The sequence below is a fragment of the Cololabis saira genome, chromosome 11 (genome assembly GCF_033807715.1).
Source record: "Cololabis saira isolate AMF1-May2022 chromosome 11, fColSai1.1, whole genome shotgun sequence".
Classification (NCBI taxonomy): Eukaryota; Metazoa; Chordata; class Actinopteri; order Beloniformes; family Belonidae; genus Cololabis; species Cololabis saira.
Genome location: NC_084597.1, coordinates 26,598,238 through 26,615,199, shown reverse-complemented (window position 1 = coordinate 26,615,199; position 16,962 = coordinate 26,598,238). Strand labels below are relative to the sequence as shown.

Sequence of the window (16,962 nt, the reverse complement as noted above, 5' to 3'; positions counted from 1 at the left end):
AGCAGAGTGAGCCGCTGCCATGATTTTACAGGGGGGGAACCCAGAAAATGTCAAACCAATTTAGCAGCTTAGGTTTTATGAGATCTGTTGCTTTGAGAAGTTTTAAGCAGTTATCAGAAGTCATGCCAACACAAAATATTTGTTGATTAAGGTATTTTATATGTCCTCCAATATATCTTTACACTCATATGCGTTTAAAGGATTAACAAAAAAATAGTTCTGCTGGCTGTATGTATTAGAGTTTGTACATGTGATGATGAGTGACGTTGGAGTTTGGAGGGTGCAAATGCAGGACACAGATCGCTAATATAAAAAAGTCAAGGAGTTTATTTAGCAAGCCTCATACATCAGTGAGGAAAACTTCTAAGTAAGATACAAATTATTGTCTAAATTACAAAAGTCAATACATTTTTACAGAATTTGCAGGAAACCTGGCTCTTTAACACATAAATACACAGAAACAAACAGCATCTGCTACCTGTTTCATTTCGAGGGATAATGTGATATTCAGGAAGACATGATTTTTCAAGAGGTTTTCAAGAGAAGATCAAAGATGTGACGTCCCTAAAATGTAAAAATTGGTAAACCATGACTCAGTTAAAGTCAAAATATACATGATTTTACATTGTCATAAAAGGCAAATACAAGGACAGATTTGGATAAAAACATGAGGACACCCACTTGTCACTTAAGTCAGCCCCACCCTATCAATGCACAAGTTAAACATTATCAAATAAAAAAAAGAGGTTGTCTTTCGGGGACAAAACAAGCTAAAATTGTTTTTTTTTTCTTTTGAGTACAGAATGTAAATTTCTGATCTCTGGTCACCCTTTAGCTTTCGGAGCCAACAATATGCAGCCATTCGCATTTTTCATCCCCGGAGATTGAGAGGTGACCCTATTCCTGACCTTTTACACCTAACTAGGAAATATCAGGGCCTTCTCTGAATAATATTTATGGATGAAACAACATTTTTCCCCCTTTTCCTTTTTCAAGTGTGTCAGCACTTGACAATGTCATTTAAGAAGGGGAGCCTAACAGCCTTGTGGGTCTTTATGTCTAAAGACTGGTTGCTATATCTGGGCTGGATGTGGTGACATTTTTCATCTATTTTTTACTTTTTGATTCATATTTGTGAGTGAGAGACAGAATTATTACAGCTACATCACAGTGGGAAGTACTTAGAGAAGATGTAAGAAGCAACTAACTCAGATAGAAGTGTAATTATGGTCTCTGGACTTGTAAATAACGATGACTATTTGCCCTCTGCTGGCCACTAAGTAGAAACCTGATTTAAAGCTTCTGTTTTCAAACTGAGCACGCCTTACAGGAGGAGGAAAGATGACATATACTGAAAAAAGGGAGGGTGAGGCTATCAAGGAAACAATGGGACAAATGACAAGTCAGGAGGAAGAGGCAAGCTCAGGAACTTTCAAAGTAAAGCAGAAAATTAAGCAAAAATGTAACTGAACTGAATAAAGAACAGAGACTTCACAAAGGCAACCCAAGAAAATCAAGATTAATGTGAAAAAATCAATAAACTGTAACCCCAGAAAAAAAGGAGAAAATCGAACAGAAGTTGTAAAGAGAAAAACATAGAAACCCTAAATTATGATGCAATTGTGGGCCAAAAACACAACGCAGCAGGTGAAAGACATTACACTTACTCTTTTGATGTTCTCTGTGTTGCAAGTCTTATTTGACATGACTACAATCGTGTTGCATCTTTGATGAAGAACAAAGATCCATTTCACCCAGGTTATTTGATACATTTATTTATGGACACATTTTAAGCATGGAAATATTAACAAAATGTATTTAATCACAAAACATGTAATAGATTAAACTAATTTCCTGTTTGGGAAAAAAAAAGTCCAGCAGTGCCGTCATCTCAGAACTAGCAGAAACCACTGGCCTGGTTACACCCACCAATTAAGGGGTGCAGAGGGGGTTTTCATGGGAGAATTACAACTACAGAGACATACCTGTAATGTAAAAACAAGGCCAAGTGATGCAATTATACACAGGAACCTAGGAAAACAAGATGGCAAAATGGCAGCAGGACTGGATAGATATGTCAAAATTTGAAACATTTGCCAGCAGCAAGAAAAAGACAGTTAGTCCACAAAAAGGCCTGGAGAGAGAGTATAGTGAGCACCTGCAAGCAAAAGTGAAAACATGGTGGGGGTTCCTTGCAAGTTTGGTGACTTTTTCAGGAATCATGATGTCTTTAATGATATACAGGCAGATGAGTGTTGAACCTTTCCTTTAAAGCAGAATCAAATGAGGCTGGCACAACTCACAGGAGGTACCGTTTCCCAAGTACGATCAACATTAATCATTTAGCGCTTGCTGCTAATAAATAAGCTTAACATGCAGTGTATTGTAGTCTTCTAACAGGACCTTGTGAACAGGCGGGTCATGGAGACAGTTTATATTCCCACAGACACTAATGTATTTATTATTATTATTATTATTATTATTATTATTATTATTATTATTATTATTATTATTATTATTATTATTATTATTATTATTATTATTATTATTATTATTATTATTTTATTATTATTTTATTATTATTTTATTAATTAATTACAGATGAGGACCCTGGGACCCACAGGTGTGAGAGACAAAGGAGCAGGCTGACTTTAATTGTGGAGGTGACTGGTAAATTACACACAAGTAATGAAAAGGAAATACTGAAAGACGGGCTGCAACAGGATTTACATGAATAGTTAGTAAAATAATGTTGAATTTCATTTTTACTGAGATGGGATGTTCCATACTACTCCAACATCTGCATTCTCACTTCAACATCCTATTTTCACTTGGCCTCCATTAGTCGATACAAAATATGTAACCCACCTACTACTACTACTACTACTACTACTACTACTACTACTACTACTACTACTACTATACTACTACTGTCGTTTAGCAGACGCTTTTATCCAAAGTGACTTACATCTGAGAGAACAACACAAGCAAGAAATCACATACAGTAGGAGGGTCCAGCTGGATGAGTGCTGGTCAGACTGCTGAGAGTCCAGTTGTACACAGGTGCTGCCAAGCTAATGCTAGGGTTTTGTTTTTTTCTCTTTTTTTACAACTTCACTACGTAGACAAACAACTGACAGAAGTTCATTGTTAAAAAGCCTGCTGGTTATTCCCATTGCACTAATGAGAACTTGATGCTGTTGCTTCCAAAATCCACTGCTCGGATTGAAAAGTTTCAACACATGCAACACTCCAAATGTCCAAAAACAAATTATTGTACAGAGAGCCTGGAATCTTATTTCCACTAGATTTTTTGTATGCTGCAACAACAGTGGATGAGAAACAAGTTTGCTTAGTGGGGCGGACGTGTGAGAGACGCAGTAAGCATAAAATAAATAAAATCTTACCTAAAACACCAGATCGATTACAAAAAAAATAATCAGCTGAATCTGTTTCCAAATCAGACTTAATAGTGAATAACACTCATGAAAAAATATTCGCTTTTGAGATGGATTGTGAAATTATCATACACTTCCATCTACTGATCGTACATTGTAAAGGGATCGAAATGATCACACAAATAAAATAATGATCACATCTGGCAGCACTGACTGCGCTTAACAGCTGAAGGTTCCCATAGGAATGGGTAGAAACAAGGCAAAAAGGCTACCTTTGAGAACAATGAAAACTATGGCAAAAGCCACAAACAAATTTCAGAAAACACAACATTTCAGAAAATATTTTATAATATGAAACTGCTAATACAAAAAAGACATAAATTACCTTTTTGATGTCTAGTTTTGGTTTTATTTTGTTTCTGGAAATCTCATGGCATTTTTTTTTAATATAATGTTTTTAAATGCAATTTTGGCCAGGTCACTCTTGAAAAAGAGGTTTTAATCTCAATGAGTCTTTCACCTGGTTAAATAAAGGATATATATAAATGTTAGGCTATATTTGTTTTCCCAAAAGTCGTTTATCATAGATGTGAATTACAGTATGTTTTTTGAAATGATGATTCGCTTACAGTTTCATTGTTGTGTTTTATTCACCACAGAGACATAGTTGGCTTAGCATCTTTAAATTCTGCACAAATGTGTCATCCCAGGAAGTTTTTGGTGCTATATTTAAATGTATAATCCATTAACTGAAGAGCAGTTTGAAGTGTACATACTACTCAGAGAGTTGCAGGCGTTTACCACTAGGTGGTGCTGAAGGGTAAGGTGTGGAATCATCTCCAACAGAACTAATAGGAAAAAACAAATAAAAGAAAGAACAAGACTGAATACCTCAAAAAAACTGCAGGGTCAATCACATCAGCAGATGAAAGAAGTAAAAAAATAACCCACTAACTCATGTGTGTTTTGTTTAATTTAAAAAGCTATGAGTGTTAAACTGAAATGCATGTAAAGAAAGAGGGAGCCCGAGACTAAGTCCTTCCAGCTTCCCTCCTCTTCTTGCCAGCACACATCTGCTGCTGAGGAGATGGGACTGTAATCCAGCGACGAACGCTTCATGCCTTCAAGATCAGACTTCATATCATGGCAGACAGCATCAGAACTTTTTGAAAGGGATTGGAGAGGAGAATTTGAGCTGGAGAGGATCTGTATTTACCCTCTTTCAAACTGAATGCTGTCTTAAATTTGGGGTGATGTCACAGTGCTGGTGCAGACAGACCCTGCTCCACCTGGAGCTGGGCATGCTGGTGGCCATCCTAGTGGCCGGCAACGCAGCACAGTTCATCGAGAGGAGGGAAGCTGGGTCATCTTGCTACGGTGGATTTGACCTTTACTTTGTGCTGGACAAGTAAGTACTTCTTCTTATACTCAATCTCAGGGGAAGTCCTTTAATGTGGACTGCAAGATTCCTCTGAGTTTGTTTTGATGCAACAGGTGCAAACATCTTTAAAGTTGTGCACCACAAGCTTTAATCGGCTACTATTTGCCAATTTCAAATCAATGTCTCTAAGAAAAAAATTGTGGCATTGCAAATCTTGTAATGCCAAAGTTTAACTTTCTTAAAGCTTTTATTTTGAAATGTCACATCCTAAACAGACTCTGCTTAGAGTCAAAGAAATGCTTTGTTAAAACTGATTTAGAAAAGCTCTGCAATGATTCAGTGATTCACTCTCTCAAACATCAGACCTACTGAACAATTGATAATGTCACTTGGTTCCTCAACATTAGATGCAAGATACTTTCTGCACTTTTAAGAAACATACAAATGGCATTCCTACCTGAGAAAGATTCATATCTATGCTGGATCATTATTTTTCAGTCTATGAATTATTTGAACTCTGACCAGAACAATGTGCCTTTGCTTTTCTTCAACAAACACAGGAGCCTAATTCTTGTGAATCCTAACATGGGCTAACAAGGCTTACATGACACTGTTCATTAAACAGTTATGATGGTAACACGAAACTCCTGAACAGGTTCTGTGTCATGTCTGCAGTTTCATACTCTCTCCGTAAAAGTTGTAAAAGTTGATTTAGCAATGAAAGTATATTTAGTCAGTGATATCTTCATCTTCATTTGCAAGTGCTTAGTGCATTTATTCAGACAATAGAGTGGACTGCAGGGATTTGTGTTGACAAACTGCATCCAAACTTCACAGACAGGCACAGACTGCTGTGAGTCCTGAGCTCTTACTGCGCTCTGAGCTGCAGAACCCTTTCTCCCTTAGAACCAGATGTTCCAAAGATCCAGTTTTTTTGGCCGTGTCGCTCCACTTAGATTTGCATCACTGGATAAATGAAAACATAAGGAAAGAGGAGAAGTGAGGCAGCGCAATGTTAGAGGAGGTGGGGGTTTTGTCTATTATCCCCAAATTTCCTCTTAATTACTGGCCTCCACTTTGATGTCTGCATTTTTCTGCTGATTGGTTTATTATACCTGTTTCTAGTGTAAACTCCGGACCAGACAGAAGCCATGACACTAATATGTGACACATACTGTTTTTTTTTCGGCCTCAGAAATGGGGGCAGAGTCTATATGAAAAAAAGTAAAAACATGAAAACCCAAGAAGAAAAAAGAAAACTTCAAAAGTAACCTTCACACTTACATACATATAATGACATTTTTAAACAACGGAGACGGTTGTAACGCCATGTTTCAAGAGTAGCACACTGAACAGAGTATACTCTCTTTTACTTTATCTATGGTGACATTTATTACATTTTTTTTTTCCTTAATTACAATACAATCTAAAAGTGTTTTTCAAACATGACTGTCATTTAGTTAGCTTCTCAGATGTAACCACCCCCAACATATAGCTCTTTTTTCCCATCCATCCATCCATCCATCCATCCATCCATCCATCCATCCATCCATCCATCCATCCATCCATCCATCCATCCATCCATCCATCCATCCATCCATCCATCCATCCATCCATCCATCCATCCATCCATCCATCTATCTATCTTTCTAAAGGATGTATTGATGAATGGACGGATCTGACACAAATCCAAAGTCTGAATAGTGAAGTCCTCGATCAGGTCCAAGTACGGTCTGACGCTTATGAGTTACATAAGAAGCGGAACACTAAGGAAGGAAAGAAGGATATGTACCAATCGGTGAAACAGAAAGGAAGGACGGGACGGATGTGCACCAGGTTACGGTGTTACGGGAAGATGGACAGAGCACTTTGAACAACTGATGAATGAAGACAACGAGAGCAAGAGAAGGGTGGAAGGTGCAGCATCTGTAAACCAAGAACTAGATGCTCCAAAATGAGGGTGAAAGAATGCATGAGAAATGTAAGAACAAGGACGATGTACAGAGATGTAGGTATAAAACTAAAGAGCCACTCGTTTTAAATCTGAGAAAAAGCTGTGGATGCAAAAGTGGCCGTTATTTGTGAGCAGCAGGTATGAATTTATGCAAAGAGAGCACTACAGATGCAATGTCTGCTCTAAGAAGGCTGATGGAGAAAACAAGGAAGTTCGGGACTTGCACTGTGTCTTTGTAAATTCAGAGAAAATCTAGCAACAGAGTGCTGAAGGAGGAATAGTGATACATAATGAGGAAGTCGGAAGTGGCAGAAAAATAAGGTATGAGGGCAACATGAGAGCAGCGAGGTGTGCTGTAGGGGTTACAGATGAGTTTCACGTAGAAGTGGGTCTGCATTAAAGCTCAGGCCAGCATGAGCCCTTTCCTTTCTGCAGTGGTGATGCACAAGTACACAGATGAGGTCAGACAGGCGCCTTCATGTACAATGATGTTTTCAGATGAAATTGTGAGCTGTAGAGAACGTAGAGAGCAGGTGGAAGAAAACCTGGAGATGTGGAGATATGTCACAGAATACGTGTGTAAGTGAAAGGGAAGCAGGTGGAACATTAAAGATAGAGGGAGTACAGAGGATGAAGGTAGATGAGTTTAAATACTTATGCTACCAATAACTTGGAAATGCTAGAGATGAAGGTGCCATGCAGGACAGAAAAGGAAGACCAAAGAGGAGATTTCTGGATGTGTTAAAGGAGGATATGCAGTTGGTTGGTCAGCAGAGAAGGATGCAGAAGACAGAGTAAGTGAAGGAATCGCTGTGGCGACATCTTAAAGGGAAAACTAAAAGAAGAATTTAAAAGCAACTTAACCACACCCAAAGTGATTTTTCTTAAACCAATAACATCAGTACAATTTCAATCAGAAATGTAGAGAGCAACTGCAATATAGTTTAAATTGTTAAAACATAAAACACAACAGTAGAAATACTGATTAATAAAAACAATATTGCAAAAAAATGAAAGCTGTAACAAGTCAACAAAGAATAATGTGCTGTTAAAATATTAAAAATAAAAATCCGAAAATTCAAAGAATTAAAAGCAAAAATAAAATATGAATCCCTAAATCTCCTGAAAAATGTTTAATTGTTTAATAATAAGAAATAATTAATAATCAATAGAAAAAAATATAAAAAAGGTTAGAGGATAAAGGAATAAACAATAATGGGTGGTATAGCCACGGTTTCTTTTTGAGGTTCATCAAATGTTTTTTTTTGTAATTGTTCTTTAAAGTGACTCTTTGAATCTTGAGGGGCAAAATGTCTGTTGTCTTCTTTCATCTGGCGTCATTAAACCAAACTTCATCCACGTTCTGTAATGTGCTTCTCAGGTCTGGCAGTGTGCAGCACTACTGGAATGAGATATATTACTTTGTGGATCATCTGGCTCACAAGTTTATCAGGTATGCCCAAAGAGAAAAAAGCAGAATAAGAAGAAGATAAAATAAACTGTAAATAATGATAATCATCTTGCATTCTTATTTATTTCTTATTTTTCTAGTCCTCAGCTGCGGATGTCTTTTATTGTATTTTCAACAGAAGGAAGGACTCTCATGGCACTAACAGAAGACAGGTTTGTGTTTTCAGTTGACACATCTGTGATAAATGAGTCTGTTATGAATAATAAACTGTGATGGGGGTTGTCTTCTCTGAAATTTCAGAGAGCAGATTCGTGCTGGCCTGGAGGAGCTGCGCATGGTGCAGCCAGGTGGAGACACTTTCATGCACAGAGGGTTTCAAAGAGTAAGTCATTTGTTGGGCTAAAGACCCTGCCGAGCAGTAAGTCACCTAATTCTTTAAATGAGGCCTGTTTAAATTTATAGCCACTGACGCTTCAAAAATACTCCCCCAGGCCAGTGAGCAAATATACTACGGGACTGGAGATGGTGAGCAAAACAAAAAACCCTTTATTCTTAAACTGAATAATACAATTCCTCTTGAATTTAACAGGATGGAAAAAAAGTTCATGCACATTTTTGCCAATTTTTTGTTTTTGGCCTTTAGGGTACCGGACCGCCAGTGTGATCATCGCCCTGACAGATGGGGAACTGAGAGAGAATCAGTTTGATCTGGCACAAAGGGAGGTGGGAAAATGATGCTAAACGGAGGAGTGTTTGACTAAAAAAGTTCAGGAACTTTCTTAGGTGCTAAAAGCCAGTAAAAGCAATGCATAACTGGATGACTGTGTATAGAGAATGAAAGATTGAATGATTTCTGCATTCATTAGGTGATAACACAAATGTAAATATTATGTTCTCCCAAAGTGCAATGTATTTGTGCCCAGATCACACTAAGGTATGTTACACTGGATGTTTTCCAGTGATGTACTGTAACATAAGCACTAATAATCCTGATGGAGACGTGGTTCAATGACTTATCAGCGTTTAACTGCTTTTTTGCGTGTTTGATATCTTGTTTTACATCAGGCCAGCAGAGCACGCCAGCTGGGTGCCACTGTGTACTGTGTTGGAGTGAAAGACTTCAATGAAACGCAGGTAAGTATACGTTAGTTAATCAACAGATGAACAAATCAATAATGTAATGTAGAAGTTCAATATTTAGCATCTTTTATTGACAGCTTTCCACCATAGCTGACAGTAAGGACCATGTCTTCCCTGTGAACGATGGATTTCAAGCGCTGCAAGGGGTCATTGACTCGGTACATGACTTAAGCATGATAATCACAGAAGATCCCAAACTGTGCAACCTAATGTTCTCCCCCTATAGTTTTTTTTATAAATACTTTATGTTTCAGATCCTGAAGAGATCATGCATTGAGATCCTGGCTGTGGAGCCCTCCAGTATCTGTGAAGGAGGTAAACGCACATGAACAAAACTGACACGTTATGAACACCTCTGTTATTCACATGTGATCCTTTAGCTTATGTGTAGAATAATTAAAGGTACACACATATGAATTATTAAAATCACATTACACCAATCCAAGCTTATTGTAAGAAAACAAGTACTATTCAGTTATCTCTAACAAAGACAAATGATCAGTTTAATGCCACTTTAGAAACCTTCCAGGTGGTCATCAGAGGAAATGGTTTCTCTCATGCCAGAGATGTACAGAAAGTTCTCTGCAGCTTCCGCATCAATGATACTATTACTCTGAGTAAGTACTTCATTTCTGTGGTATTTCCACATACTTAAACAAAAATGTCAATTTTTATTTCTTTTTTCTTTGCCTTTTAGGTTTCCATTCTGTTATGTATCCATAGGTTCATGCGTGCCAGTGTAGCGTTGGCTTGGTATATTTTTTTAAAGGGAAATTCAGTGTAAACTCCCACAATCTCAACTCAAAAGCGAGTTTTTATACTTAATGGCTTACATTTAGTTTATTAGACTGACCACGAAAAAAAAAAGAAAAATAAATAAAACAATTCAACCCTGTACCTTTTTGGAGCTGATGTTAAAATATATATGTCAGTGAGCTTCACAGACTCAGTTCAGAGCCAATTCATCCACCTCCCTAGTTTTGTCTCCACGCCACATCATGAATAGCGCAGAGCTGAATTCATGTAGTATTTAAATCAATAGATTTTACAGACATTTCCTAATACCTCAGGAAATAGTCTCAAATCTTTGCTGTAAATCAATATCTCTTTTTTTTTTTTAAACTGTGGACTTTGCCCTCAAAATGCAAAATGCAAATAAAAGAAATACTCATTCAGTTTAGGAAGCAAACATTTGCTTTGCATAATCCCTCTTGACATTCGCTTCGGGGTCAATCTGAGACAAATCTGCTGACAAATGGGGCCCCACATGGGATTGTCTGCTGGTTTCCTGTCGGCACCAAAGTGAATAGACAATCCTATTTGGGGCCCCTTTTTTCACCCCATTTATTTCTCAGATGGGTACCCCATACAAATGTTGACTGGGACGTAATGAATCTTCTGAGTCATATGTAAAATTTTGCAACCTTGCACAAAAGGCCAAATATGTAAGAGCAGTTAAGGGCCAACTGTGAAAGAATCATGTTGCTGAAGATTGGAAATGTACAGCGTTTATCATAGGTTGTCATTTTGGACTCCAATTATTCACCTTTTTGCAAAGCTTAGGTTTAATTTATCTTAAAGTCTGAAAAGGCTCACTTGGGTTTATTCAAAGATAACAGGTAAATTTAATTTATATGAGAGTATGTAGCTGTGTTGATGTTGAACAGCAACAGAAGCTCATATTGACAAGGAATCTCTGAAAATCATCTGCAACATTATGTCATTCCTGGGGTGGGACATTTTCGATGAAGTGTGAACAGTTGATGAACTCAGTCAGTGTTTGTTCAAAGAAAAACTCAAATTAATTTCTGAATAACTGGAGCAAATAATTAGCTTTTCTCCATGTTGCATACGAAGCACTCTGCAGCCACTTATGTCATCCTGCCAAGTTTCTTTTGGGACATGTAGGCGTTGAAGGGTGGGGGACAGGAGTTGTTTGTGGGCCGCAATGATTTTAAACCTCACCCTCCTTAAAGACATCAACGCCATCTTGCCCTGCTTCAAATCAGCTGGTATAACGCTCAGAGCTTCTCAGATGTCAAAAGTGGAATGTGGATCTCATCAGGGACGAACGCTGTCTTTGCACACTCTAGACACTCACTCAGCCAGGCTAAATAAACCACAACCCTCCCTCATTTACTTCACTTTCCATAAGGAGAGGAAGTCCAGGAATTTAATAAAAAAAAGAAAAGAAAAAAATATTTTGAGGTTTGAATCTTCTGAAGTTTCAGAACTGCAAAAGAAAAGTGAAGTAAACTTTTCCTTTGTGCCACATCATTCTGTGAATTGCCTCACTGAATATAAGTCAGAATGCCGATTCTCATGCTAACAATGTTTCCACAGTGAAGAGACCTTTGGTGGTGGAAGATACCTACCTCTTGTGCCCGGCTCCGGTTCTGGAAAAGTATGGAACGTAGGTGATTGCCATCCACAAACAAGAGTGCCAGGGTGAAAATAAATCATAGAGGCTAAAATGTAAAGTTTTACATAAATTCCAACTAAGATAATAACTTGATCCAGGTGTTGCGTGACAAATCTAGTCTTATCTGTGGATTTTTGCCTTATCGTGACATGAAATGTAAGTACCATAAAATGTAACACAATCCACGAGTTTGCTAATTTGCAGTGTTATATTTGCAGAATTAAAAGAAGGTACGGTATATTCATGCACAAATCAGTGAATGGTCCTAGGGAGCACCCAAGCAGCCTTCTGTTTCCTTTAAATATGTAATAAACAAAGAAACACAAAGCAGTCAACATGAAGCACAAAAGAGGGATAATAAAGTTGTAAATTAAACAAAGAGGAAAGGAAGACAATTAAAAGATAAAATAACAAAAGAAAGGTACATCAATCCATCCATTTGTTAACTTGCTTACATCTGAAACAAAAAAGCAAATCACCACAGAAAAATACAAAAATGACCAAAAGATGTACCAAATTACAACAGAGAAACATCAAATATGACAAAACTATAGATATATGCAAAACCATCACAAGGAGACATTTAAAAAAATCCAATTGAGACACAGAATGAAAATGAATCATTATAACACTTAAAAGAAATGGCCAGCAGGAGAAACAGAATAGCCACATGTGGACGTAAAACAACCAAAAGAAGACAAAAAAATGTAATTCTGAACAAAGAGAGACACAAAACTAGGTTAAGTAGATCCAAAAGGACCATAAAGGGATGGACCAATCTGCACAGTTGGAGACACATATCCACCTGTAAATCTACAGTTTCTGGTCATCTTTTATTTCCCTCCTTTTTACTCTTGGAGCGTTTGCCCTTCCGGTGACAAGTGAGAGGTCTTACACACATCTGTAAAAGCCATTTACTTCATAATCCATCCGCGATTAGAGACGCTTTAATTTACTGTTTTACCGTCTCTACAGGGCGGCTACTCTCCACGTCAGCATGAATAACGGACTCAGCTTCATATCAAGTTCTGTCACAATAACTGCAGTCACTTGTGTAAGTATTTTGTATAAGCATAAAAGTGGTCTTGCACACTGCATTATATCTAGTGTAAATGCGGGCTGTGAACATACAAGTCGAGACTTTGACTACAAATTTGTCATTGGCCTCACATGGATTTGTTGCATCATGGAATTAAATCAGCTGTTTTTGAAACTTCAATACTCGTGTCCCATGTGTGATGAAGTTGTAGTAATATTTGATATGAACCTATATTGCGTTAGTGACTGGAAGTAACACTGAAATGTTCTGACATCATGCAGTCTGATGGGACCTTTGTGGCCGTGGCACTGCTCATCCTGCTGCTGCTGCTGACCCTCGCTCTGCTCTGGTGGTTCTGGCCTCTCTGCTGTACTGTGGTATGCGTATGAATATTATATCATAAAAATGGAATAAAAAAAAAAACATTGACATGGTATGGATGCAAATATGACAGCGGATGAAGAGAATCCCAAATATTTTTCAATGTTTTGCAGGTTATTCATGAGCCGCCTCCTCCAGTGATGGATGACAGCTCAGTACGTGTCTCATTTTTCAGTTTCAGTGACATACATTCTACTTTACCTTTTTTTATATTAGAAAAGTTAATATGAGTAATGGGTTTGCCACAAATGATCATACATGTGTTTGTTTTGCCCTCTCTAGGATGATGAGGATGGCTTTCCCAAGAAGAGGTGGCCCACCGTAGATGCATCGTACTACGGTGGCCGTGGAGTTGGGGGCATCAAGAGAATGGAGGTAACCTAACGAGCAATATGTGAATGGATGAATTTGTGATTGATATGTTGCAGAGGCAAGTATAAGTATGTACCGGTATGTATATATATATATATATATATATATATATATATATATATATATATATATATATATATATATATATATATATATATATATGTATATATATATATATATATATATATATATATATATATATATATATATATACATACGTGGTGAATGTTACGGACATAATTCACCTTATTTATTAAGTGTGGTTCTACACACCGTTCATTATCAAATGCTGCATGTTGTCCTTCATGCAACTATGACTGTTCAGGGATCGTGGTCCGTTTAAATGTGGTCATGACATTGAGCTCCATGCCAGTTGGGTTGACTTTTCAATAAACGACACACGCTTTCGTATGGGAAATTGTCTGCTCTATTTTCTGCAATATATATATATATATATATTCAATTCAATTAAATTTTATTTATATAGCGTCTAATACAACAAAAGTTGTCTCTAGACACTTTCCAGAGACCCATACCCAGAACATGACCCCCGAGCAATTATTACATAAACAATGGCAGGTAAAAACTCCCCTAGTGGGAGAAAAACCTTAGGCCAAAGAGTTGCAAGGAAAAACTCCCCTTTAGGAGGGAAGAAACCTTGAGCAGGACCAGGCTCATAAGGGTGGACCCTCCTGCCGAAGGCCAGACTGGTGGGTCAGGGACGGCAACAGCACAGCAGGCAGGTGGAAGCAGCAACGGGATGACCAGGGGTGGGGAGAGGCCAGAGGCCAGCATGCAGCTCCTGAAGCTCCGGCCCAATCATCAAGTCCCAGGTTGGGGTGCAGGGTCGGGGAAAGGTTGAGAAGGGGCAGGGCCAGGGAGAGGAGTCTTGACGGACAAACCTCTCCCCCGCCTGCCTGGGCCGTTATCCTGCCCCTCTCACTCCCACGCTGCAGGTTCCGGTGTCCGGCAGAGGATGCTGCAACATGGACAAAAGAGAAAAAAGGGAGGAGAAGGGGGGGCCACAAGAAACTACAGGAGCGACTCTAAAACACCAGAGTTTACACTACCTAGAGATTTACCAACACCAGCTAGAGGTCTACTAAACACTAACTATAGGCTTTACTAAACAGAAATGTTTTAAGTTTAGTTTTAAAGGTGGTAGGTGGTGTCAGCCTCCTTAACCCAGATTGGAAGTTGGTTCCATAGTAATGGTGCCTGATAGCAGAACGCCCGCCCTCCAAATCTACATTTGGATACTCTAGGAACTACGAGTAAACCTGCACTCTGAGAACGGAGAGCTCTGACAGGAACATAAGGCACTATCAGGTCTTGCAAATAATGCGGAGCTAAGCCGTTTTGGGCTTTATACGCAAGTAATACAATTTTAAATTGGATTCTGAATTTTACCGGTAACCAATGGAGCGATAAATATATACATTTAAATATGTTGTAGTCCACATTGGGGCAAGTCGTAGAACATTTGTACGATGTCTCTACAATAACCTGTTGCCTAGCAACAAGCCTCCAAAGATGCGCACGCCACTGTCTACGCAAAGGCTGGGATTTAAAAAAAAAACAACAGAAAAATGTGCATATCTTTACGCAAACTTTGATCCTAGCGCACGAACATCTCCACCTTCAGATCACACCACTTCTTTTTTATTTCTGTCACAGATCCGTCCGTGGCACTCACAGCGTTTAGCGAAGCAACAACGTGCTGCCACTCACTCACTTTCTTTTTGTTAGTGATGCCACTAATGTGACCACCAAATAATGTTGTTTTCCTGGCCTCCACCTCATCCACAACATCTGGATCTCGGTCTCCGTGAAATTTAGTGGCACGGTGGCTCGACACATCTCTCATTCATCCTGACGTACAGCAGAGACAGGCTGCAGGCAGGCGTTGTGCATGCTCAGCAGGCTCATTTATATGCAAATACAGTTATCAAGTAGTTTGCATTGACCTTTCATGGTATAAAGTGGGCGTGTAGAGGGCGGGATATGAGGCGAATTCACGTGCACAACCTTCCAGGTCGACTGTGATTTATAAACATTACATTATAACATTGCGTGCAGATGTGCGTGCACACGGTTTCATGAATCAGGATTTTTTGTGCGCACGCCATTTTCGGCTTTTGAGCGCACGTACACTTTTAGTATGAATCCTACGCACTCTTTTATAAATGAGGCCCCAGGTGTGTGAGGGCTAGATGCAGAGCAGAGCAGATTGGTTTCTAAGTGGACCATTTGGCACGGTACGCAAACTGGAAAGGGTCATGGGTTGCGGGGAGAAGGATCTGATGTGCGACATGACTAGCCGTTCAAAGCACTTCATTATGATGGGGGTAAGTGCCACTGGACGGTAGTCATTAAAGCAGGACGGTGTGGGTTTCTTTGGCACAGGTATGATGATGGTGGCCTTGAAGCATGATGGAATGGCAGCTTGTCTCAGAGAAGTGTTGAAGACATCTGTGAAGACATCCTTAAGTTCTTCTGCGCAGTCCTTCAACACACGACCAGGGATGTTGTCTGGACCTGTTGCCTTGCGAGTGTTGAGAGTGGAGAGAGTCCTCTTCCCGCTGGCAGCAGACAGGCACAGGACCCGGTCGTGGGGAGGGAGCGGAGTCTTACATGGACTTGTGCTGTTTTGTGCTTCAAACCATACAAAGAAGCCATTTAGGTCATTCAGCAGAGAGATGTTGCTGTTGCAGGTCTGTGGCTTGGGTTTGTAGTCTGTGATGGTCTGAATTCCCTGCTACAGGCTTTGTGTGTCTCTGAAGTGAGCGGTTATCTTTCTTTGGTAGTCCTTTTTAACTGTCCTGAGGACATGGGGCAGGTTGGCTCTGGCTCTTTTCAAGCCGATTTCATCCACGGCTCTGAAGGCGTTGTTCTTCAGTAGCTGACGGACTTCCCCTGTCAGCCATGGCTTCTGGTTAGCCTGGATGGTGATGGTTTTTATGTGGATCACATCATCAATGCAATTCCTAATGTAGGAAGTAACAGTGTCTGTGTACTCCTCATTGTCGGTTTGGTTATTGTATGTGGCTGCCACCTTAAACATACCCCAGTCTGTTTTGTCTAAGCAGTCCTGAAGAGCAGAGGAAGCCCCCTCTGGACACACCCGGACCTGCTTCAGGACCGGTCTGGAGGCTTTCACTCTGTATGCTGGCATTAACATGACGGTGATGTGGTCAGAGAGTCCTATGTGGGGTAGGGGCAGAGGTGGGTAGTAACGAGTTACATTTACTCCGTTACATTTACTTGAGTAAGTTTGGGGAAATTTTGTACTTTTAGAAGTAGTTTTGAATCACTATACTTTTTACTTTTACTTGAGTAGATTTGCGAAGAAGAAACTGTACTCTTACTCCGCTACATTAAGCTACATTGAGCTTGTTACTTTTCATTTATCCCCTCCGCATACGCGTCAATCTCTCTCTCTCAGAGAGAGGGGCGCATTTATT

The 16,962-nt window shown here is 39.2% G+C and overlaps 1 protein-coding gene across 1 annotated transcript in view; it reads left to right on the top strand.

Annotated features, from left to right (window-relative positions):
- The first annotated feature begins 4,494 nt into the window (after window positions 1-4,494).
- The window catches only part of LOC133455269 (anthrax toxin receptor 1-like), a 29,669-nt gene continuing 17,201 nt past the window's right edge, over window positions 4,495-16,962 (top strand). The window contains exons 1-15 of the mRNA XM_061734226.1: window positions 4,495-4,806; window positions 8,115-8,186; window positions 8,285-8,356; window positions 8,445-8,526; window positions 8,636-8,669; window positions 8,788-8,867; window positions 9,210-9,278; window positions 9,362-9,442; window positions 9,539-9,599; window positions 9,803-9,901; window positions 11,628-11,697; window positions 12,682-12,760; window positions 13,027-13,122; window positions 13,240-13,281; window positions 13,409-13,501. Of these exons, the coding sequence (XP_061590210.1) occupies window positions 4,652-4,806; window positions 8,115-8,186; window positions 8,285-8,356; window positions 8,445-8,526; window positions 8,636-8,669; window positions 8,788-8,867; window positions 9,210-9,278; window positions 9,362-9,442; window positions 9,539-9,599; window positions 9,803-9,901; window positions 11,628-11,697; window positions 12,682-12,760; window positions 13,027-13,122; window positions 13,240-13,281; window positions 13,409-13,501 (1,185 nt within the window). The 5' untranslated portion in view covers window positions 4,495-4,651. The remainder of the gene's footprint in view (window positions 4,807-8,114; window positions 8,187-8,284; window positions 8,357-8,444; window positions 8,527-8,635; window positions 8,670-8,787; window positions 8,868-9,209; window positions 9,279-9,361; window positions 9,443-9,538; window positions 9,600-9,802; window positions 9,902-11,627; window positions 11,698-12,681; window positions 12,761-13,026; window positions 13,123-13,239; window positions 13,282-13,408; window positions 13,502-16,962) is intronic.